Source organism: Portunus trituberculatus, chromosome 12, assembly GCF_017591435.1.
Source record: "Portunus trituberculatus isolate SZX2019 chromosome 12, ASM1759143v1, whole genome shotgun sequence".
In the NCBI taxonomy this organism is placed as follows: domain Eukaryota; kingdom Metazoa; phylum Arthropoda; class Malacostraca; order Decapoda; family Portunidae; genus Portunus; species Portunus trituberculatus.
Window position 1 is genome coordinate 12,565,960 of NC_059266.1, and position 24,437 is coordinate 12,590,396.

The 24,437-nt window shown below is 41.4% G+C and overlaps 1 protein-coding gene across 4 annotated transcripts in view; it reads left to right on the forward strand.

The window, feature by feature from the left end:
- The window catches only part of LOC123502590 (huntingtin-like), a 420,122-nt gene that overhangs the window by 138,839 nt on the left and 256,846 nt on the right, over positions 1 to 24,437 (forward strand). For all 4 annotated transcript variants that reach the window (XM_045251746.1, XM_045251745.1, XM_045251744.1 and 1 more), the window contains exons 18-19: positions 2,311 to 2,387; positions 3,363 to 3,503. In XM_045251746.1, coding sequence (XP_045107681.1) covers positions 2,311 to 2,387; positions 3,363 to 3,503 — 218 coding nt within the window. The remainder of the gene's footprint in view (positions 1 to 2,310; positions 2,388 to 3,362; positions 3,504 to 24,437) is intronic.

Sequence of the window (24,437 nt, forward strand, 5' to 3'; positions counted from 1 at the left end):
TTTGTGGGTTCCCGCTCTGTCATTTGGAGTGTGGAGGTTCTCCCACCTCCGATCACTCCCATGTACACGCCACCAGGCTACGTTCACTCTGTACACTCGTTCACTCGCTCTGGTCGCCCCTCAATAGCAATAACTATTCTCACTCAAGCACATTGCTTAGCGTGTGGAGTGTTATTTAGATGCCGTTCATGCGCAGGAGGCACGTCCGCTCTCTACGGAGCGCTACGTGTGTGTGTGTGTGTGTGTGTGTGTGTGTGTATTTACCTAGTTGTAGTTTTACAGGGCCAGGGCTTTATGCTCGTGTGGTCCCGTCTCCATATCTACACTCATCCAATTTTTCTTTAAAACTGTGTACACTTTTTTGCTGACACCACTTCCTCACTCAAACTGTTCCACGTCTTAACACATCTTTGTGGGAAACTAACTTTTTTAACATCTCTCAGACATCATCCCTTCCTCAGTTTCTTACTATGCGATCTTGTGCTTCTAATGTCATATTCTTCTCTCAGGATTAGTTTCTCATTATCCACTTGATCCATTCCGTTAATCAATTTATAAACTTGTATCAGATCCCCTCTTTCTCTTCTTTATTCCAGGGTTGGTAGATCCATTGCTTTTAGTCTCTCCTCATATATCATCCCTTTTAATTCTGGAACCATTCTTGTAGCCATTTTTTGTAGTCTCTCCAATTTCCTTATGTGTTCCACACAACTCCTGCATATTCCAATCTAGGTCTTATTTTAGTACTTATCAATTTCTTCATCATTTCTTTGTCCATATAGTGAAATGGTAATCCAATATTCCTTAGGAAATTATACGTTCTCTGAAAATTCTATCAATATGGCTTACTGGTTGCTTGTTTTCTTCCATTGTCACACCTAAGTGTTTTTTACTTTTTCTAGTTCTACTCCATCTCCCATCTTATAGATTCCCACTGGTCGTCTTTCACTTTTTCCCATTTCCATGACATGGCTTTTGTCCACATTGAATTCCATCTCCCATTTTATACTCCATTTCCAGATCTTGTTTAAGTCTTCCTGTAGTATTTCACAATTCTCTTTTTTGTTTAATGACTCTGCACAGTTTCGCATCGTCCACAAACAGATTTATGTAGCTGTTCACTCCCTCTGGCATGTCGTTTATGTATACGAGAAAAAGTATTGGTGCCAATACTGACCCCTGTGGCACTCCGCTGTCTACTGCTCTCCACTTGGACTTCATATCTTAAACTATCGTCCTTATTTTTCTCCCCTTCAAGTAATTTTTCATCCATCTCAATGTGCTTCCTTTTAAGCCACCCTTCTCTAACTTCCATAGTAATCTTTCATGTGGCACTTTATCAAATGCCTTTTTTAAATCTAAATAAATACAGTCAATCCATCTCTCTCTCTCTTGTACTTTATCAACTATTCTAGAGTAGAAACTCAATAAATTTGTTACACATGACCGACCTTTTCTAAAACGAAATTGGCTGTTTGATAATAATTTGTTGTCTTCAAGAAACTCAATCCATTGCTTCTTTATTACTCTTTCACACATCTTACAGATTACACTAGTTAGTGATACCGGTCTCTAATTTAAAGGTTCTTCCTTCCTTCCGCTCTTATATATGGGAACCACCTCAGCTCTTTTCCACTCCACTGGTACTGTTCCATTTTCTATTGAGCATTTTATGATGTTGTATATAGTGTGTAATGACTGAACAGGTGTTTTGCTAGCAAGAAAAACGCAGCAAATATGGCTCTAAATCTTGCACAGGTAACCACCTGCTGCACATAATGCACTTTCTTTTGAACAATACAATCAACAAAGGACTTGGCACAACAGAACAAAGTTACAGGCAATTCAGCCTAGAAACAGCCGGTGGGCAGAGGCGCTGATGTTGACCATACAGAGCACAGAAATTAACTGAGGACTGGATGGTGACCTTGTCCAGAGGATTATCTTGTGCATGTGACAGGGGAAATGAATTTTCTTTCCTCATGTTGGTGGGATAATTCCTGGAAGCAATCTTTAAAGAGGTGCAGGTTGTTTTACTGTGCTGGGTAGGAGAATCTAGGCATATGTGATCACTTATGGGTAATTAGTATATGCCATAGAAATAAGTCCTTTTATGAGAAGAAAGGCAATTTATTTGGTTTTCACAGGGCACAATATTTACAATTTCAAATTCTGGAAAGAGTTTAATGTTGTTTTAGTCACAAAAAATTATAGATTTGCTGTTTATTCTGGTGAGGAAGAATTATTGTAAATCTTATCACAATTTGATAAAATTGTAGGAAAAATCTCATCCTCCTCTCTTGCACTCAGGGATTGCAGTCATTGCTTTGAAGCAGAAGGAAAGTGCTGCAACAAAGGTGCCATGGTCCTTCCTTGGTGCAGCTCAGGTAAGGCATGCCATGTAGAAAGAGCTGAATAATGTTGATGTAGAGTTTTAATGTATGTGTACCAGCCCTGTTTTGTATTAAACTTTATTGTTTTACTTTTAACTACAATAAATATTTAGGGAATGGCTGTTTATATTGTATCTGATGGTTCATAAAATGCTTGAGCTCATAAAATGTGCCTAATTTTGGCAGAAATTGAAATAAAAAAAAGATAAATGAGCAGATTTATGCTCTGAAAATTAAATGAAGGATTTCACCTAACATTAGAAGATTCTCATGCATTTAGATCATTATTAGATTCCAGTATATTGTATTTCAAACTTTAATATTTGCTAGTAGTGCGTACCAATCTTGTTGTCAGATGTAAACATGTACCTGGCATATGGCATCGCCAGTGACTGAGACTACAGGGCTAATAATCATAATTTTTCTTTTTTATCAGTATTTTTTTTTACAAGTATACAAGATAAAAATGTTAAAAGATTAGTGTAATTTTAATTGTATGAAAGTTTGTATTACTTCACACTGTAAAGAATGCAGTGAAGCTTGTCTGTGTCAAGATCAAGATCACTGATTGGCAATTGCATGTTTTGTTTTGGTTTATGTGATGTATGGTCCTTTAGACAAATTGTTCCTGACTGGTGTCATTCTGTGTGAATTATCAGTTAGTATGACCTATTATATATTGTTACTTTGAAAGAAAGAGTTGTTTTGTGGTGTAGTACCAATCATGACCTTGTTTACATGTGCAAAGATGTCTGGGATTGATTTTAGAGCCTTTGTTGCCATAGACTTACAACCAACCACTGCCCCAATGCTGAACCTTGCCCTCATAGGACATAGGCTGATTTGCTGAGATTTTCTTTTTAAGAAGAGGTGTGCCTTATGAGCCATCAAATACGGCATATATAGAAGAAATTATTGATGTTCTTAGTGGCATACTCTTACACTATCACCTTCATTGTTTTCTTCCAGCTGACACTGGTAGCAGAGGCTGTTGTGCAGCATATTCTGCGCATCTTAAGTATCTACTCCCATGTGTTAGAAGACATAGTGCCTGGAACTCGACCTTCTTTAGCACCTCTGGCTCCCCCCACTGCCATCTCTCCCATCAAGGTGAGTGTTTGTTTGTGTGTATGTATCAGAGAGAGAGAGAGAGAGAGAGAGAGAGATGAAGAAATGTAAAACTGCAACTAACATTAAATTTGGATACCATTGAAGCTGCCTTCTAGTCATTGGTTATTTAGCATTCATCATCATAGCATTGGTCTTGTGGCATTCACTTCAGCTGTCAATTATTAGCTCACACACACATACACACACTATGAGCCCTGCTCAAACTCTGTAATATACAACTAGGTAAATGCACACACACACACACACTATGAAAAGGACATTGTCAAAAAATGTTCTATAGATTCATAAATGGAAAAATAAGGCAAAAAGAAACAATAGAAAGGTTAAGAGGAGAGAACAGGATGGTGGAAGACCCAAAAGGTATGGCAGAACAGTTAAATAGTAAATTTCAGGAGGTCTTTACTAAGGAATCCAAATTTGAAAGACCACAGGGTAATAGAGAGACTGTCCATATGAAAGAGATTAAAGTAACCAAGCTTGAAATAAAAGAATTGATGATGGAATTAGATGAGGAGAAGGCAGTGGGACCGGATGAAGTCTCAGGCAGAATATTAAAAGAATGTAGAGAAGAACTAGCAGGTCCTATATATATATCATAAAATGCTCAATAGAAAATGGTATAGTACCAGTAGAATGGAAAAGAGCTGAGGTGGTTCCCATATATAAGAGCGGAAGGAAGGAAGAACCTTTAAATTACAGACCGGTATCACTAACTAGTGTAATATGCAAGATGTGTGAAAGAGTAATAAAGAGACAATGGATTGAGTTTCTTGAAGACAACAAATTATTATCAAATAGCCAATTTGGTTTTAGAAAAGGTCGGTCATGTGTAACAAATTTATTGAGTTTCTACTCTAGAATAGTTGATAAAGTACAAGAGAGAAGGATGGATTGACTGTATCTATTTAGATTTAAAAAAGGCGTTTGATAAAGTGCCACATGAAAAATTACTATGGAAGTTAGAAGAGAAGGGTGGCTTAAAAGGAAGCACATTGAGATGGATGGAAAATTACTTGAGGGGGAGAGAAATAAGGACGGTAGTTAAAGATATGATGTCCAAGTGGAGAGCAGTAAATTAATGGCTCGAATTCTGAGTGGGGAGAAGTAGCTAATGGGGTGCCACAGGGCTTAGTTTTAGGGCCATTATTATTTCTAATATATATCAACGACTTGGATAGTGGAATTAATAGTGATATCAGTAAATTTGCAGACGACACAAAGATAGGTAGATTAATTAAGTCCAATTCGGATGCCAAGGCTTTGCAGGCTGACTTGGATAGGATGAAAGAATGGACAGATAGATGGCTAATGCAGTTCAATATTAACAAGTGCAGGGTGCTGAGCTTGGGTAGAGATAATCCAAACAATAGGTACACAATAGATAACGTATGAGAAAGATTTAGGAGTCATAGTTAGCTCTGATCTCGGTACAAGGAAGCAATGTATTGAGGCCAGATATAAGGCTAATAGAGTATTAGGTTTCATCTTTAGAAACATTAAAAGCAAGAGTCCTGAAGTAATACTAAAATTATACTTGGCGCTGGTCAGGCCACATCTTGACTATGTGGTACAATTCTGGTCTCCACATTATAGGAGGACATAGCTCTGTTGGAGTCAGTGCAAAGGAGGATGACTAAAAAGATACAGGGAATGAGGGATATTCCCTATGAAGAGAGACTAAAAAAACTTAGCCTGCATTCCGTAGAGAGATATAGGTTAAGAGGAGACCTGATAGAAGTATTTAAGTGGTAAAAGGGTTTTAACAGAGGGGACATAAATGTAGTTCTTAGAATCAGTAGTAGAGACAGAACCAAAAATAATGGGTTTGATCTTGAAAAATTCAGGATTAGGAAAGAAATGGGAAAAAAACTGGTTTTTAAACAGAGTGATTTATGAGTTGAACAGTCTCAGTGGGCTTGTAGTCAGGGCTGAGTCAATAGGGAACTTTAAAAGAAGGTAAGATAGATGGAATTAGGTACATTAATTAAGCACACTGGGACTGCTTCGTATAGGTCTGGTGGCCTCGTGCAGCTTCCGTCCTTTCTTATGTTCTTATGTTCAGTAGACAGCGGAGTCCCACAGGGGTCAGTATTGGTGCCAATACTTTTTCTCATATAAATAAACAATATGCCAGAGGGAGTGAACAGCTACATAAATCTGTTTGCGGATGATACGAAACTGTGCAGAGTTATAAAGCAAAAAGAGGATTGTGAAATACTGCAGGAAGACCTAAATAAGATCTGGGAATGGAATAAAAAGTGGGAAATGGAATTCAATGTGGACAAAAGCCATGTCATGGGAATGGGAAAGAGTGAAAGACGACCCGTGGGAATCTATAAGGTGGGAGATGGAGTAGAACTGGAGAAAGTAAAAAAGGAAAAGGACTTAGGAGTGACGATGGAAGAAAACAATCAATCGGTAAGCCATATTGATAGAATTTTCAGTGAGACATATAATTTGCTAAGGAATATTGGAGTAGCATTTCACTACATTGACAAAGAAATGATGAAGAAATTGATAATTAATATAATAAGACCCAGATTGGAATATGCAGGAGTAGTGTGGACCCTCATAAGAAGAAACACATAAGGAAGTTGGAGAGACTACAAAAAAATGGCTACAAGAATGGTTCCAGAATTTGAAGGGATGACATATGAGGAGAGACTTAAGGCTATGGATCTACCAACCCTGGAACAGAGAAGAAAGAGAGGGGATCTGATACAAGTTTATAAATTGATCAACAGAATGGACCAAGTGGTTAATGAGAAACTGATCCTGAGAGAAGAATATGACATTCGGAGCACAAGATGCAAAGTAAGAAGCTGAGAAAGGGAAGATGTCTGAGAGATGTTAAAAAATATAGTTTCCCACAAAGATGTGTTGAGACGTGGAACAGTTTGAGTGAAGAAGTGGTGTCAGCAACTAGTGTGTATAGTTTTAAAGAAAAATTGTAGATATGGAGACGGGGCCACACGAGCATAAAGCCCAGGTCCTGTAAAACTACAACTAGGTAAATACACACACACACACACACACACACACATGTAATCAATTATTAAGGAATGATGAGCGAAAAAGAGATGCCATCAAAATGCAGACGTGAGATTGGAGAAGGTAGGAAAGCTGATGATGACTATGCTGATGTGGGTGAGCGTGTATTTGAAGGTTTTGATACGACGACTACTTCACTACTAAAAAGAGTGTCAAATATTGAATATAAACTAGATAAACTGATAAAGGAGAAGAGGGAAATGAAAGTGAATGAAGAACAGGATAAAGAGTTTATAAAACTGAGAGAAAGGATAAAAAAAGTGGAAGAAAACAAAGCTAGGCTAAGAGCGGAAAACGAAGAACTTAAGAAGGAAGTAGCTAACTACAAAAAGCAGATGGAAGAAGGACTCGGTAAAGCCGAGAAAGAAAAAGAGAAGCTGAAAGATCTAGTAAACAAGGAAGAGGAAAGAATACAGAACGTAATTAAAAAAGAAGTACAGGCATGGAGAGTCCAAGATAAGGAAGATAAGGCTGATTTTCAGGAGGTGATTCTAGAACAACTTAAAGAAAAAGAAGAAAATATGACAAGCAAAATGATAGGAGTCCTCAAGACAAAAGAAAATTTAGTTAGAGAAATTGCAGAAAAAAAGAAGAGTGTAGTCGTATTTGGAATAAAAAAAAAAATATAAAATATAGACCAAAAAGAGAAAAAGAAGAAATGAAATCAGTCAAAGACCTACTGAAGAATCTAAACAATGAACATAGGCAGAACTTGGAAGAGGAAGTAGAAGAAATAAACAGAATGGGACCATATCAAGAAGGAAAAACGAGACCAATTAAAATACTACTAAAATCACAAGCAGCAACAGAAAAAATATACAGAACAACAAAACTTAGAGAAACAGAAGGCTGCAAGGATATCTATATAAAGAAAAATAGAAATGAGGAAGAAAGGAAGAGATACAATGAACTGGCAGCAGTAGTAAGGGAAAAGAATAATGAAAGGTCAGAAGAGGAGAAGAAGGCATTTTTTTGGAGAATTCTAGGAGACAGGATAAGGAAATGGTATATAAACGAGAAGGAAGAGAAAAGAGTGGAACAAGTTTAACTAAAAATGATAAAAGCAAAAGACTAAAAATGATGTATACAAACAAAGACGGGGTTTTATCAAGTAAATTAGAATTAAGAGATTACATAAGGAAAGAAAATCCAGATATTGTATGCCTGGCTGAAACAAAACTAAATAATGTAATCAAAATAGACTTGGACAATAGGTATAATGTATGGAGAAGAAACAGAGTGGGTAAAGGAGGAGGAGGAGTCATGATTATGTTAAGGAAGGAGAAAGTGATAAATGAAATGGAATGTGGGGAAGGAAAAGCAGAAGTATTGTATATTAAGATGCATATTAATAAAAAAGAGTTAACAATCATTGTAACAAATGTGCCACCAAAAACAAATTCATGGACCAATCAAGAATATAAAGACATGATATGTGACACAATAAGGAGTCTAATGAGAATTGTTAAAGAAAGGAGAAAAGTGATATTAGTAGGAGATTTCAACTGTAAAGAAGTGGACTTGGAAAATTATGAAAGTGGTATGGGGAAGAAGCCTGGGAGAAAGATTCTGAACCTAATGATAGACAATATGATGGACCAGAGAGTAAAGGAATGCACAAGATTCAGAGGAAACGACGAGCGAGATTGGACCTAGTTTTACAAGGGGTATACAAATGAATGATGATATAAGATATAAGTGCCCATTGGGAAAGAGTGACCATGCAATATTGGAAATAGATATAGAAGAGGGAAAGGAATATAGAGACGATTCATACAAAGGAGACCGATTAAATTACAGAAAGGCTGATATTGTGAATCTCAAGAACTATTTTAAAAACGTAGACTGGGAGGAGATGGAAAACTCAGAGAATGCAAGACAAATATAACCTATTTTTGGAAATATACAAAACAGGAGTCAGGGAATATGTCCCAAAATATAGACCTAAGGAAGGAAAGAAAGATTGGTTTAATGCAAGGTGTGCCAAGGCAAAGGAGAAAAGAGATGGAGCATGGAAAAGGTGGAGGAGAAATAGGAATCCAGCAAATAAGGAAAACTTCAAAGCAGCAAGAAATGAATATGTTAAGGTGAGGAAGGAAGGGTAAAAGAACTTTGAAAAAGACATTGTCAAAAAATGTAAGGAGCAACCAAAATTGTTCTATAGATTCATAAATGGAAAAATTAGGCAAAAAGAAACAATAGAAAGGTTAAAAGGAGAGAACGAGATGGTGGAAGACCCAAAAAGTATGGCAGAACTATTAAATAAAAAATTCCTGGAGGTCTTTACTAAGGAATCCAAATTCGAGAGGCCACAGGGTAATAGAGAGACAATCTATATGAAAGAGATTAAAGTAACCAAGCTTGAAATAAAAGAGTTAATGAAGGAATTGGATGAAGAGAAGGGAATGGGACCGGATGAAGTCTCAGGCAGAATACTGAAAGAATGTAGGGAAGAACTAGCAAGTCCTATATACAACATCATAAAATGCTCAATAGAAAATGGAACAGTGCCAGTAGAATGGAAAAGAGCTGAGGTGGTTCCCATATATAAGAGCAGAAGGAAGAACCTTTAAATTACAGACCAGTATCACTAACTAGTGTAATATGCAAGATGTGTGAAAGAATAATAAAGAAACAATGGATCGAGTTCCTTGAAGACAACAAATTAATATCAAATAGCCAATTTGGTTTTAGAAAAGGACGGTCTTGTGTAACTAATTTATTGAGTTTCTATTCTAGAATAGTTGATAGAGTACAAGAAAGAGAGGGATGGGTTGACTGCATTTATTTGGATTTAAAAAAGGCGTTTGACAAAGTGCCACATGCAAGATTACTGTGGAAGTTAGAGGAGAAGGATGGCTTAAAAGGAAGCACATTGAGATGGATAGAAAATTATTTGAGGGGGAGAGAAATAAGGACGGTAGTTAAAGATATGAAGTCAAAGTGGAGAGCAGTAGAAAGCGGAGTGCCACAAGGGTCAGTATTGGCACCAATACTTTTCCTTATTTATATTAACGACATGCCAGAAGGAGTGAACAGCTACATAAATCGGTTTGCGGACGATACACAACTGTGCAGAGTTATAAAGCAAAAGGAGGATTGTGAAATATTGCAAGAAGACCTAAATAAGATCTGGGAATGGAGTAAGAAGTGGGAAATGGAATTCAATGTGAACAAAACCCATGTCATGGAAATGGGAAAGAGTGAAGTAGACCATTAAAATTGAAATTAAAGTCTCAGATGGCAGCTGAGGCCTTGCTGAGGAGGGCTTGGAAACTTAAGGACTCTTGAGGAAACCAAAACAATTTACATAAGAAGAAATATGTCACAGGATGAACGAATGAAAATGAAAGAGCTTGTAACTGAAGTGAGAGAGAGGAATGAAGAAAGAACCGAGGAGGAAAAGACCAAGTTTTTTTGGAGGATGAGAAATGGGAGGCTGAAGAAGTGGTGGATAAAACAGACGGAAGAGACATTACACTGACGGAAACATGGAAGAAAGAGACTAGGAATGGAATTCGAGTGACTTACACGAATATAGATGGATTTCTGTCTAAGAGGCTAGAATGTATGGATTACCTAAGAAATAATGAACCGGACATAATGTGTGTGGTGGAAACAAAGCTAAGGCCGAAATAAAGCTAGATTGGTTTGATGTAAAACACTACAAAGTATGGAGAAATGATAGAAAAAATAAAGGAGGTGGTGGTATAATGGTTCTTACTAAGGAAGATCTGATAGTGAAGGAGGTGAACTATAGTAAGGGTAATGAGAAAGTGATAAGTATGCTTATAACAGATGGTAAGAGGGACATTAATATTATAACAGTATACATACCACCCAGAACCAATGCTTGGGAATATGAACAGTATCAAATGGTGATGAGAAATACTCTAGACAGAATGAAGCAGGAACTCATCAGAAAGGACAGAGTGATGATAGTCGGGGACTTTAATTGTAAGGAAATAGTGTGGGAGAACTACGTAGTGGTGAACAGTGGTGAGTGGGCAGAGGAATTGTTAAACGTAGCAACAAATAACTTGATGACACAGTGGGTGAGATCACCAACAAGGTGCAGGGGACAAGATGTTGCAGCAAGGTTGGATTTGGTATTTACCAGGGGCATCTCCCTAAAAGAGGAAATTGAACATGAATGTCCCTTGGGGAAAAGCAACCATGATGTCCTAAGCTTTGAGCTGGATACAGAATTAAGCACGGATAAGATTGTGGAACACAGGGAGGAAAAATTCAATTTTATTAGGGCAAATTATAACCATATGAGGGAGTTCTTTAATGAAATTGACTGGTCCGTGGTATACCAGGAAAGGGATATGCAATTGAAATACGATAAATTTATGGATTTATATAACTCTGCTGTGAAAAAGTTTGTGCCATATCATAGAAAGAGGACTTTAAATAATAAACAGTGGTTTAATAGAAATTGTGAAGAAGCAAAAAAGAACAAAAAAAAAGGCATGGAAGAAACTTAAGAAAAACAGTGATGTATTATCAAGAGAAGTTTACAAAACAGCAAGGAATAGATATGTTGAAGTAAGGAGAACACCACAAAAGGAATATGACCAGAGAGTGGTGGAAAACTGTGATAGTGACCCTTAAATGTTTTACAAATTCACAAATGGAAAACTATATAAAAGGGAGGCAATAGAAAAGGAAAAAAATGGGGAAGAAGTATATGAGGATGCTAGACATATAGCTGAAATTTTGAACGACAACTTTTGCAAAGTTGTAAAAAAAAAAAAAAAAAAAAAAAAAAGGAGCATTTTATAGGAGAAAGGCCTACGGAAATAAAGCAAATGCAAGACATCATGGTTACTAAAGAAGATGTAAGGAAAATTATAAGCAATTTGGATATTAATAAATCAATGGGGCCTGATGGCATATCTGGGAGGTTGCTAAAAGAATGTAAGGATCAATTGTTGAACCCCGTATTTGATATTGCGGAAACCTCCATACGAACAGGAATGGTCCCGAAAGAGTGGAAAAGAGCTGACATTGTGCCTATATATAAGAACGGTAGTAGAATGGAACCGTTAAATTACAGACCAGTAGCGTTGACTAGTATATTGTGCAAGGTATATATGTGAAGAAGTAATTAAAGCTAAGTGGAGTGAGTATCTAGAAAGTGAAAACATTCTGAGTGAAAGGCAGTTTGGTCTCAGAAAAGGAAGATCGTGCGTATCCAATTTATTATGTTTTTATTCAAGAATGACTGACATACTACAACATAGAGAGGGATGGGTGGATGCTATCTACCTGGACTTGAGAAAGGCCTTTGATAAAGTGCCACACAATAGACTGATGTGGAAACTAAAGAAGATTGGAGGAGTAAGTGATAAACTAGCAAAATGGATGGAAAATTACTTAGTGGGAAGAGAAATGCGAACAGTGGTGAAAGGAAAGAAGTCCGAGTGGAAGAAGGTAACCAGTGGAGTTCCACAAGGGTCAGTACTTGGTCCCATCATGTTTTTGATTTATGTTAATGATATGCCAGTAAGAATTGACAGTTACATGAATATGTCCGCGGACGATACCAAAATTATGAGGAGAGTAAAGAATGTGGAAGATTGTAACTAGTTACAGGAAGATCTTGATAAAATATATGAGTGGAGTAAAGAGTGGCAGATGGAATTTAATATAAACAAGAGCCATGTTATGAAAATGGGAAGAAGTAGATACAGACCAAACAGGGATTACAGGCTGGGTGATGAGAAAATTGAAGAGACCAATGAGGAGAAAAACTTAGGAGTAATCGTGCAAAACACTTTGTCACCGGAGAAACACATTAACAAGATATTTTGGAAAACATATAACATGCTTCAAAATATTGGCCTTGCATTCCACTACCTAGATGAAGGAATGATGAAAAAGATATTATGCACCTTAATAAGACCCCAGTTAGAATATGCAGCTTGCGTCTGGTCATCACATATGAAGAAAAATGTGAAGAAGGTGTGAGGGTACAGAGGCTGGCAACAAGGATGGTACCAGGACTCAGGGAGTTAGACTACGAGGAAAGACTGAGGAAACTGGGGCTGACCACATTAGAAGAGAGAAGAACAAGAAGAGACATGATAACTATGTATAAATTGGTGAACAAGATTGACATATTGGACAGAGTTGATAAAGGTGACCACAAGTAATCATCTCCGAGGACATGGAAAAAAACTAATAAAAGACATCTGTCTAAATGACGTGAGAAAATACAGTTTCCTGCATCGTAGTATTGATAAGTGGAATAAACTGAGCAGTGATGTCATTGACGCAGTGTGTGTCAATCAGATGAAAGAGAGATATGACAGGAGTGGACAAGGAGACAAGACACAGAGAGCTTAGCTCGGGCTCTGTAATACACAAATAGGTAAATACACATATATATATTAGTGATGTATCGGAGGTCAACACACACAGCGGAGGCACAGGCGGACTACAGTCAAAAATGCATGCGGATGTAGTTGGAGGTTATGGAATAGTTTTTAGGCGGAGGCGGAGGCGGAGGTTGTAATGAAACAGATTTTTTTTTTAAACAGTATCGTCGACAATAAACTCCTATACTCAAATTTGGGTACAATAGGAGATAGTAATCAAGTTTTGGCAGTGTCAATGTAAAATCTTAATATTCGGTGAATTATTCATGGATAACTATAGTAGAGTACTATAGTTACAGGACTGTAATTGTGACTGCAGCAATCGGCTGAAGGCTAGGCTTTTTCTTTTCATAGACTGTAGAGTACATAGGCCTTCCTCTGTCATTGCTCCACTTTCTAGTGTTTTAGTACTTTAATTATTTCTGGCACTGATAATTTTAGTAGCCTATCTCAGGATTGTTGACTTTTATTTTCTAGGAATGACAAATGATGAGATGAGAGTCTCATTCACGTTCAGACGCGGTCAGAGAAATATGTGCGTATGCGTACTACAGTTGCATGTTACTGAGGCGTAATGAAACAAACATCTTACTATATTTTGGCGTGCAACTGTGTCGAAAAATACAGGTTATCTGAGTTTTAAATGCAGAGGCGGGCGGAGGCGGAGGTCTCATTTTCGGAGGCGGAGGCGGAGGTCTCATTATCTGAAAATGCGGAGGCGGAGGCGGAGGCGGAGGTTAATAAGCGGAGGGCGGAGGCGGAGGCGGATATCTGATACATCACTATATATATATATATATATATATATATATATATATATATATATATATATATATATATATATATATATATATATATACAGGCAATCCTCGCTTAACGAACGGGTTACGTTCCTCAAAAAACATTCATTAAGCAAATTTTTGTTAAGTGAACCAATCATAACAAGTTTAACCCCTGACTTGAACTTCCATTGAGAGTAAACATAGCGAGAGTGCATCATAGTACAGTGAAAGGTTTAATGAAAGTAAAAATTATGAAATTAAACATATAGGCAGTTTAATTTATGTCATACACTAATGTATGTATATAAGTAACTTTATATGTTGATGATCTTAAATTTATGAAAGGGGGGAGAGTGGAGTGAGAAAGACAGTAGCTGGCCACCTCTGGAATGTAAACAAAGGGTGCATCATTGTACTGCATACAAAATTTATGTACCACATTTTCACAAGACTTTCCATTTTATCCATTGTAGAGTCATGAGTTCAGGTGGTTCTTTTAGCTTTCAAGGAAGATTCGGTCTCATCAGCCTTCTTAATAGAGTCTGCTGACATGAAAATAGTAGAAACAGTAAATGGAGGCAAGATGGTGGCGAGCATTGCTATAGTTTTCTCGCCTCTCTCGTGTCTGTGAATAACATCCAGCTTCACTTCGAGAGTAAGAGACTTCGTGGTTTCTTAGGAATGATAGGCCACATTGCAAGGCGTTTTGGTGGTAAGTTGAGCGAGGGAAGACGAGCTGTTGCTGATGCTGTTAATGTTTGGAACAGGGGAGTGAGTGGTGCGCGTGTTGTCCACGAGAGGCTTGATCTTGATCTTGATCTTGATTCCTCAGGTGTCCCAGGATTTCTACTGAGGCAGGCCTTAGTATTGGCACTCCTGGTGTATTCAAAAGCCTGTCAGCTTGCGTGATACGGCGGAGTTTTCAAACTTGTGAAAAATTATCTGGATAAAACTTCATTCAAGCGAGTTTGGTGTTCGTTAAACGAGCAGATGGTTTTAAAATGAAACCTTCGTTGTAGCGAAATTTCGTTGTGTGTACTTTATTTAAGGGGGGTTGCCTGTATATATATATATATATATATATATATATATATATATATATATATATATATATATATATATATATATATATATACACACACACACACACACCAATTAAAATATTACTAAAATCACAAGCAGCAACAGAAGAAATACTATATAGAACAACAAAACTTAGAGAAACAGAAGGCTGCAAGGATATCTATATAAAGAAAAATAGAAATGAGGAAGAAAGGAAGAGATACAATGAACTGGCAGCAGCAGTAAGGGAAAAAAATAATGAAAGGTCAGAAGAGGAAAAAAAAGACATTTTTTTGGAGAATTATAGGAGACAGGATAAACGAGAAGGAAGAGAAAAAAGTGGAACAAGTTTAACTAAAAATGATAAGGCAAGAGACTAAAAATGATGTATACGAACATAGACGGGTTTTATCAAGTAAATTAGAATTAAGAGATTACATAAGGAAAGAAAATCCAGATATTGTATTCCTGGCTGAAACAAAACTAAATGAGGAAATCAAAATTGTGGATATGTAATGTAACGTATCAAATGTATTGCCTGTACTTCTGGCAAACCACCGTAAGCCTCAGTCTTGCTGGCGTCTCCAAGGCAGGCACGCGTACGGGTGTCCTTCCAAGGCTGTCTCTGTGTTCCTCTGCCTGAATACACCTACTACAGTTAGTACGTGTTTCTATGAAGAACCTTCACCTTCGTGGCTGTACTGTCCCGACAGCTACCCAACACCACAAAAATAGTCTTGGATAATAGGTATAATGTATGGAGAAGAGACAGAGAAGGTAAAGGAGGAGGATCACGAGTCTTCCCGACGCCATCGCCACCGCACCAGCAGGGACTCCACTGCCTCTTCATGCCCTTCCCTGGGTTTTACGGAGCTTCAGTGACTCTTGTGACAGTGCGTGCAGTGCCTAGTGTTGTGTGTGCAATCCTTTGACAGTGTGTGCGGTGTCGTGCTTTGCGTGCAGTGTTTTGCATTCTAGTCTTCCCTCGCCGCTCACAAGGGACGCTACACCCTTGGCGGGAGACAGACCTCGCAGCATCACATCCTCCTCATCCAGCGCGCAGCGAGTAACTGAGGTGGCGGTGCCTTGCGGGATGCGACACGCACACTACCGACAACCGAGCTGCCAGATACTGCCACACACACGCACACATGCGCACTCCCTTGCATTAACTTTACATAAAACCCAGCTGTTCACAGGTTTCTCTATTGATTGTGGGTACGCTTCCTGTCTGTTCACGGGTTCTCCTTGTTCATCATGTCGCTAACGCGTCCTTCGCCCGAGTGCAGCGACACCGAACACCAGCAGGAAACTCTTCAGTTTTCAGACGACGAAGCCAGTCCCCGGGGGAGTCCGGGTGCCTTACCCTTGGGCCCGCCGCTACTCATCCCCCACCTGCCCCACTTCTCACCTCAACCCCACCAGTCTCCTCCTGCACATCAAGACGGTACTGTTCTTCACCTCATCAAATACTTGGAGGAATCACGCCTGTCAGCTGATTTTGCGTAGAAGACAGGAAGATGAGGAAAGGCGGCGAGCAGAAGAGTCAAGAAGGGAAGCAGAGGAAACGAGACGCAGGGATGACAACGAGCGTTTCATGGCACTGCTACAATTGTTGTCAGTTTAGGCATCGCCAGCCCAACACCAGCCGTCTCCAGCCCACTTACCTGTTTCCTTACCAACACTCAGCCCTTTCGCCCCAGCCTATCAGCCTGCAGTCACTGGTCTCGTGGGGACTACACCTGTTGCAGCGGGTGCTACTCCCGTCACTGCCTTGCCTGCCGTGACAGATGCTCCAACAGTCGCCGCCCTGCCGGTTCTCGTGACAGCTGTTCCAACAGTTGCCACCCCCTGCCGTGACTGCCGTTACAGCCGCTGCACCGTCCGTCACTGTGACTGCGACTCCTACGTCTACAGCAAGTTCCCCCACGGGCAAACCTGTGGCTCAGAGTCCGCCCATCCTGCAAGCCGACGCCACCTACCAGATGTTCAGGCAATGGCGTCGCCGATGGCATGATTTCTCCGTCATGATTGATCTGCAGCGCCTCCCCAGAGAAAAGCAGTTGATCCAGCTACGGATGTCTGTTTCCCTGGAGGTTCAGAGGATCGCTCCTAACACACTGTTAGCCGTGGATGAAGTCCTCGATGTGTTGCAATCCCACTTCAAGAGTCAACGTAACGAGGTTCTCTGCCGCCGTGAACTCCTGTGCTGCAAACAGGCAGTGGGTGAGTCTTTTTCTGATTTCTATGTCCGCCTGAAAAACCTTACTGAAGAAGTCGACCTTTGCTCCGGTGATCCAGTGACTTGTGCTGAGACCCAGCTGAAGATGGTTCATGGGCATCAGAGAGGAGGAGCTCGTTCAACGCCTCATCTCTATGGACTCAGGTGCCCCTCTCCAGGACCTGGTCACCTGCTGCCGCTCGTATGAGGCCGCCCGGAACACAGCATCCGCCATCCAGTCGTCTCCAAGTCAGCTGTTCTCCATCTCTGCCTACAGACGGGGAAAGCGACGTGACAAGGCCACCTCCTCTCTTCAGCAACTGCTTTTGGAACAGCGAGGGAAGCCTGCAGCCGTTGACATGTCCCAACCCTGCCAGTGTTGCTCCCGCCGGCACTCATATGGTCAGTGCCCTGCTGTCAACAGCACCTGTAGCAACTGCGGATGCAAGGACCATTGGGCAAAGACTGCCAGGTGCCCTACCAAAGACACCCAGTGTCGTGCCTGTAAAAAGACTGGGCATTACGACAAGTGCTACAGGTCAACAAATGTGACTCACAGCCAGAACAGCTCTCATGCTACGTCACAGAAGAAGAGCTCCTGCCGCAGTGTGACTCGCAGTCCAGCGTCTGAGGCCATGACTTCTAAACCTGTGTGTATTCACCTGACGCATGCAGGATCCACTTCCCACCTCCAAATGCTGCCAAATACAGGCGCAGACATCACAGTTATTGGCCAGCGACACATCAGCATTCTTCAAATCCCCAGGAGCAGCCTACAGCCTCTACCTCCCGTGCACACGCTGACGGCAGACGGTTCAGAGATGCCACCTGCCCTGGGATGTTTTCAAGCTACCTTACGGCTCGGGCAAAAGTCTTGCATCGCCCAGATCCAAGTTCACGATGGCGACCAGACCCCACTCATCTCCTATGGCCACTGCAAGGAACTGGCCATCATTTCCCCAGAGTTCCCGAAGCCGATTCTCAAGGTCAAGCATGTTAACCGGTGCAGCGAGCGGCCCCTCCCTGACATCACGTCTCCATATGCTGAAAAGGAGTACTTCCTTCGTGAGTTTTCAGACGTACTTTTCTCCAAGGAGGATCTGAGGAAGGCTCCCCTGAAGCCCATGGTCACACAGCCCATGCAGATCCACCTGAAGGAGGGCGCTACACCGTTCGCCATTCACACGCCACGACAGATCCCCTTCGCATTCCAGCAGCAAGTCAAGAATGAGCTGGACTCCATGGTGCGTCAAGGGATAATTGAGCCTGCTGGCGATGAGCCGTCTGCCTGGTGTCACCTCTTGGTCATCGTGGCTAAGGACAAGGGAGTTCACATCACGGTGAACCTCACAAAGCTCAATAGCCAGGTTTCTCGCCTAGCTCACCCAGCACCAACACCTTACGCCGCTGTCCGCAGAGTCACTCCGTCATCCCGCTTCTTCACGACAGCAGATGCTCTGTGTGGGTACTGGCAGTTGGTACTTGACGAGAAGGATCGCCACCTCACAACTTTCATCACCCCGTTCGGCCGGTTTAGGCATTGCCGAAGCCCCATGGGCTTCGCAGCTACTGGAGACGCCTACTGCCACCGCGGCGACCTGGCACTCCAAGGGTTGGAAAATTGTGTCAAGGGGGTGGACGACATTCTTCTCTTTGATGATGACTTCCCCACACACTTGCAGAGGATTCATCAGATGCTCAGCAGATGCAGAGAGCACAGGATCACCCTTAACAAGGACAAGTTTTCAGTTGCCGAGCCTCAGGTCCAATTCTGTGGCTACAACCTCTTCCCCTCTGGCATCTCTGCAGGCGAAGACCGCGTCAGTGTAATCCGGGACTTTCCTACGCTGGCGAACTTGACTGACCTCCGCTCCTTTATGGGCCTAGTGAACCAGCTGTCAGAGTTCACCCCAGACATAGCAGCCGCAGCCCAGCTTCTTCGCCCTCTCTTGAGCCCTAAACGGACGTTCACTTGGACAGCGGACCATGATGAAGCCTTCAACCATGTCAAGACGGTGCTTCTCCAGCCGCCTGTTCTGGCCCACTTTGATCCAGCGTTACCAGTCGTCCTCCAGACGGATGCCTCCTGCCTTCATGGGATTGGGTACGCTCTCCTACAAGATCACGGCCAAGGATGCACACGACTAGTTCAATGTGGCTCACACTTCCTCACTGACGCTGAGACGTGCTACGCCACCATTGAGCTCGAGCTGCTTGCCGTTGTATGGGCCATGTCCAAGTGTTGGCTCAGCACTTCACGCTGATTATGGACCATCGGCCATTGGTCCCGATCATGAATGCCTACACTTTGGACGCGATCGAGAATCCCCGTCTCCAACGTCTGAAGGAGAAAATCTCGCCCTACCTCTTCACAGCCGTATGGCGCGCCGGGAAGTTGCTACACATCCCAGATGCTCTGTTCAGAGCCCCAGTCAGCCACCCCACTCCTGAGGACGAGATGGCGTGCACTGCTGCCACTGCCCACGTGCGGTGTGTCGTAGCTGCCAACGCTGAAGGCTCCAACCAAAACACACCACACCATTACGCCGATCGGATGCTCCAGGAATTCAGAGCAGCAGAGCAGAGCAGACCTGTCATATGCCCACCTCACCGCCTGCGTGACATCTGGCTTCCCATCCAACCGGTACGAGCTCCACAGTTCTCTACTTCCCTACTGGAAGCTCCGCGATCAACTCTACGCAGATGGGGAGCTTGTCCTCTATGGCCAGAGGATTATTGTTCCTGTAGGTCTCCGCTGCTGCACCCTTGCTCGTCTCCATGACAGCCACCGCGGTGTGGAAACCACTCGCCGTTGGGCGAGGCAGACTGTTTTCTGGCCTGGCATTGATTCCGACATCGCCAATACTGTTCGTGCCTGTGAACCATGTCAAGTCCTCCAGCCGAGCCAACAACAGGAACCCCTGATGTGCGACGACAACCCATCCAGGCCCTTTTAGTCCGTCTCCGCAGACTTCTTCACAGTCGCTGGCAAGTCCTTTCTTGTCATTGCAGACAGACTCTCGGGATGGCCTGTGGTCGTCCCATGTGGTGCGGACACCACAGCCACACGCACCATCCAGATGTTCTGCCGCTATTTCCGGGAAGTGGGTGTCCCCCTCCGTCTCCGCACTGATGGCGGGCCCCAGTTTGCCAGTGCTGACTTCCAGAAAATCATGGAACGCTGGGGTGTTCACCACATAGTGACTTCGCTGCACTATCCCCAGTCTAATGGCCATGCTGAGGCGGCTGTCAAGTCGGTGAAGCATCTCATCTTGAAAACAGCCCCCTCCGGCAACGTTGATACGGAGGAGTTTGCCAGAGGTCTCCTGGAGCTGCATAACTCTCCCAACTATACAGGACGGTCCCCTTCGCAACACCTCTATGGCCACCCTCTTCGGTCCTGCGTCCCTGCCCACCCAGAGTCCTTCTCCGCAGACTGGCAGACCAAGACAGAGTAATGCGACCGCCGCGCTGCCGCCCGAGCTGAACAGGTACAGGCTCACTATGACCAGCATGCCAGGCCCCTCCCCCAAGCTGTGCATTGGAGCCACAGTCCACATCCAGGACCCTGTGTCTCTCCGCTGGGATAAGGTCGGTGTGGTCATGGGCTGCAGCAGGAACAGGGAATATGATGTTCGTCTCCCCAGTGGACGTGTCTGGCGATGCAACCGCCGTCTCCTGCGCCCAGTGCCGCCCCATGGTGATGATCCTCCCCACCATATCCCTGTGGTCCCTTGGTCAGACGAGAAAAGTCCGTCTGCTTTACTTGCTCCCCCAGTTGCCCCACGTCGTTCCCAGCGGCTCATGGAAAAGATTTACGCTCGAGACAGTGTCACGAGCGTGAGGGGGGAGGGAGGTGTGGATATGTAATGTAACGTATCATATGTATTCCCTGTACCTCTGATTATTGTACGCCTGGCAACCCATCGTAAGCCTCAGTCTTGCTGGCGTCTCCAAGGCAGGCACGCGTACGGGGGTCCTTCCAAGGCTGTCTCTGTGTTCCTCTGCCTGAATACACCTACTACAGTTAGTATGTGTTTCTATGGAGAACCTTCACCTTTGTGGCTGTACTGTCCCAACAGCTACCCAACACCACAAAAATAGTCTTGGATAATAGGTATAATGAATGGAGAAGAGACAGAGAAGGTAAAGGAGGAGGAGGAGTCATGATAATGTTAAGGAAGGAGATAGTGATAAACCAAGTGGAATGTGGGAAGGAAAAGCAGAAGTATTGTATGTTAAGATGCATATTAAAAAAGAGTTAACAATCATTGTAACATATGTGCCACCAAAAACAAATTCATGGACCAATCAAGAATATAGAGACATGATAGATGACACAATAAGGAGTGTAACGAGAATCATTAAAGAAAGGAAAAAAGTTATATTAGTAGGAGATTTCAACTGTAAAGAAGTGGACTGGGAAAATTATGAAAGTGGTATGGGGGAAGAAGCCTAGGGAAAAAGATTCTTGAACCTAATGATAGACAATATGATGGACCAGAGAGTAAAGGAATGCACAAGATTCAGAGGAAACGACGAGCCAGCGAGATTGGACCTAGTTTTTATAAGGGGTATACAAATGAATGATGATATAAGATATAAGTGCCCATTGGGAAAGAGTGACCATGTAATATTAGAAATAGATATAGAAGAGGGAAAGGAAGATAGAGACAATTCATACAAAGGAGACCGATTAAACTACAGAAAGGCTGATATTGAGAATCTCAGGAAATATTTTAAAAACGTAAACTGGGAGGAGATGGAAAACTCAGAGACGATGCAAGAGAAGTATAACTTATTTTTGGAAATATATAAAACAAGAGTCAGGGAATATGTCACAAAATATAGACATAAAGAAGAAGGAAAGAAAGATTGGTTTAATGCAAGGTGTGCTAGGGCAAAGGAGGAAAGAGATGGAGCATGGAAAAGGTGGAGGAGAAATAGAAATCCAACAAATAAGGAAAACTTCAAGGCAGCGAGAAATGAATATGTTAAGGTGAGGAAGGAAGAGGAAAAGAACTTTGAAAAGGACATTGTCGAAAAATGTAAGGTGAAACCAGAATTGTTCTATAGATTCATAAATGGAAAAATTAGACAAAGAGAAACAATAGAAAGGTTAAAAGGAGAGAATGGGATGGTGGAAGACCCAAAAAGTATGGCAGAACTATTAAATAATAAATTCCAGGAGGTCTTTACCAAGGAATCTAAATTTGAAAGGAATGGACCAAGTGGATAATGAGAAACTGTTCCTGAGAGAAGAATATGACATCCGAAGCACAAGATCGCATAGTAAAAAGCTGAGAAAAGAAAGATGTCTGAGAGATGTTAAAAAATATAGTTTCTCGCAAAGATGTACTGAGACGTGGAACAGTTTAAATGAAAGATGTAGTGTCTGCAACGAGTGTGCATACTTTTAAAGTAAGATTGGATAAGTTTAGATATGGAGACCGGGCCACATGAGCATAAAGCCCAGGCCCTGTAAAACTACAACTAGGTAAATACACACACACACAAATATATTTACATTTACTTATGAAGATGCTATTAAGTTGAAATTATAGCATCATTCCAATTAGCAAAAAAATAAATTTTATTGTAAAAGTTTTGGTTAGAAACCATAGATATTAATTTGGCAAAAATTGATGCTAGAAGAAAACAGTGTGTTCTATCTGGCTCAAGACGATGGGAAGAATTGACATAACAGTAAAAACCAATGGAAATCGTTGAAGACGACGGAAAAAGTTTTATTGTGATGCCGCCTAAGTTCTGTGCTGCCTAGTGAGATCAAGGGATCACTCACACGGTAGGTTTGAATATGCTTGGGGGCAGCTCCGGATAGTAGCAAATTTCGGATAGTGGCGATCTGGATACACGGACGATTACTGTATATATGTATGTATACAGTGGTACTTCGACATACAATCGCCCTAACATACAATTTTTTTTTATATACGATGAAAGGTTTCATATAATTTATGCCTTGAAATACGACGATATTTTTAAGATACGATAAGCCATCAGTAGGTGGCGCAGCAACCACTTGGCTACCCAGCTAACCTGAACATTCAGCCTGTGTTGTGTATCGTTGTTCATCCTTTGTGCATGCATGTGTTTTGTGATCATGGGTCCCAAAAGTAAAAGTTTGGTGAGAAACACATAAAATAGCCTGTATTCACATGCTGATTACAATTAGAAATTCAATAAACGAGTGAGTACAAATGGTTTTCTGCCCACAAGCAACTCTTCTTCTTTGCAATGCAAAAAACCAGAAGTCTGTAGATGTCATGGTTACCAAAATATCACAGGTTGAATGAGATAGTATCATCGGTTTATGTGGCCTTGCATCCAGACGGGTTCAGCAGCCTTGGCTAGAGCGCGAGAAAACGGGCCCCTTGTATCCTTCCCCCCCGCCCTCTCTCTCTCTCTCTCTCTCTCTCTCTCTCTCTCTCTCTCTCTCTCTCTCTCTCTCTCTCTCTCTCTCTCTCTCTCTCTCTCTCTCTCTCTCTCTCTCTCTCTCTCTCTCTCTCTCTCTCTCTCTCTCTCTCTCTCTCTACTGTTCTGATACCACTCTCATTCAAAAGTAACATGGCGAGAGACCCAAGGTATAGAAGTAAGGTGTGCTGGAGAGGTGGTGGAATCAGACACAATGAAATCACTGCCGATCGCTCCTACCATTTATCGTTGCTGACACAGTGACATAGAGCATATGTTAACTCCTGATGAGTGTTGCCAGCTCACAAGCAAAGAAAACAGGAAGAAAATAACCAAAATATAGCTGTAAAAAGCCCAAACGTCTATCAACTTGCCCCGTGCCTTGCGTGATGAACGTCTATCATTGTGTCCCGAGTTATGCGGGTTAAGTTGTTATTTTGAGCAATGTAGTTAATTTATATCATGCATACAATAAACAATGTATTTTTCTTATATTACATCTGTATTTGGTTGGTATTTAAAGCATATTTTTTTTTTTTTTTTGGGGGTAAATTCATATCACGAGAACAAATTAATTGTATATCCATTAATTTCTATGGGAAAAATTGATTTTATATACAATTTTTTAATATACAATGATCGTCACGGAAGGAATTAAAATCGTATGTCGAAATATACTATATATATATATATATATATATATATATATATATATATATATATATATATATATATATATATATATATATATATATATATATATATATATATATATATATATATATATATATATAGATAGATAGATAGATATATACAGGCAACCCCCGCTTAACGAAGGGGTTACGTTCCTAAAAAACACTTCGTTAAGCGAAACTTCGTTAAGTGAACCGATTATCACCCCTGACTTGAACTTCCACTGAGAGTAAGCAAAGCGAGAGTGCATCATAGTACAGTGAAAGGTTTAATGAAAGTAAAA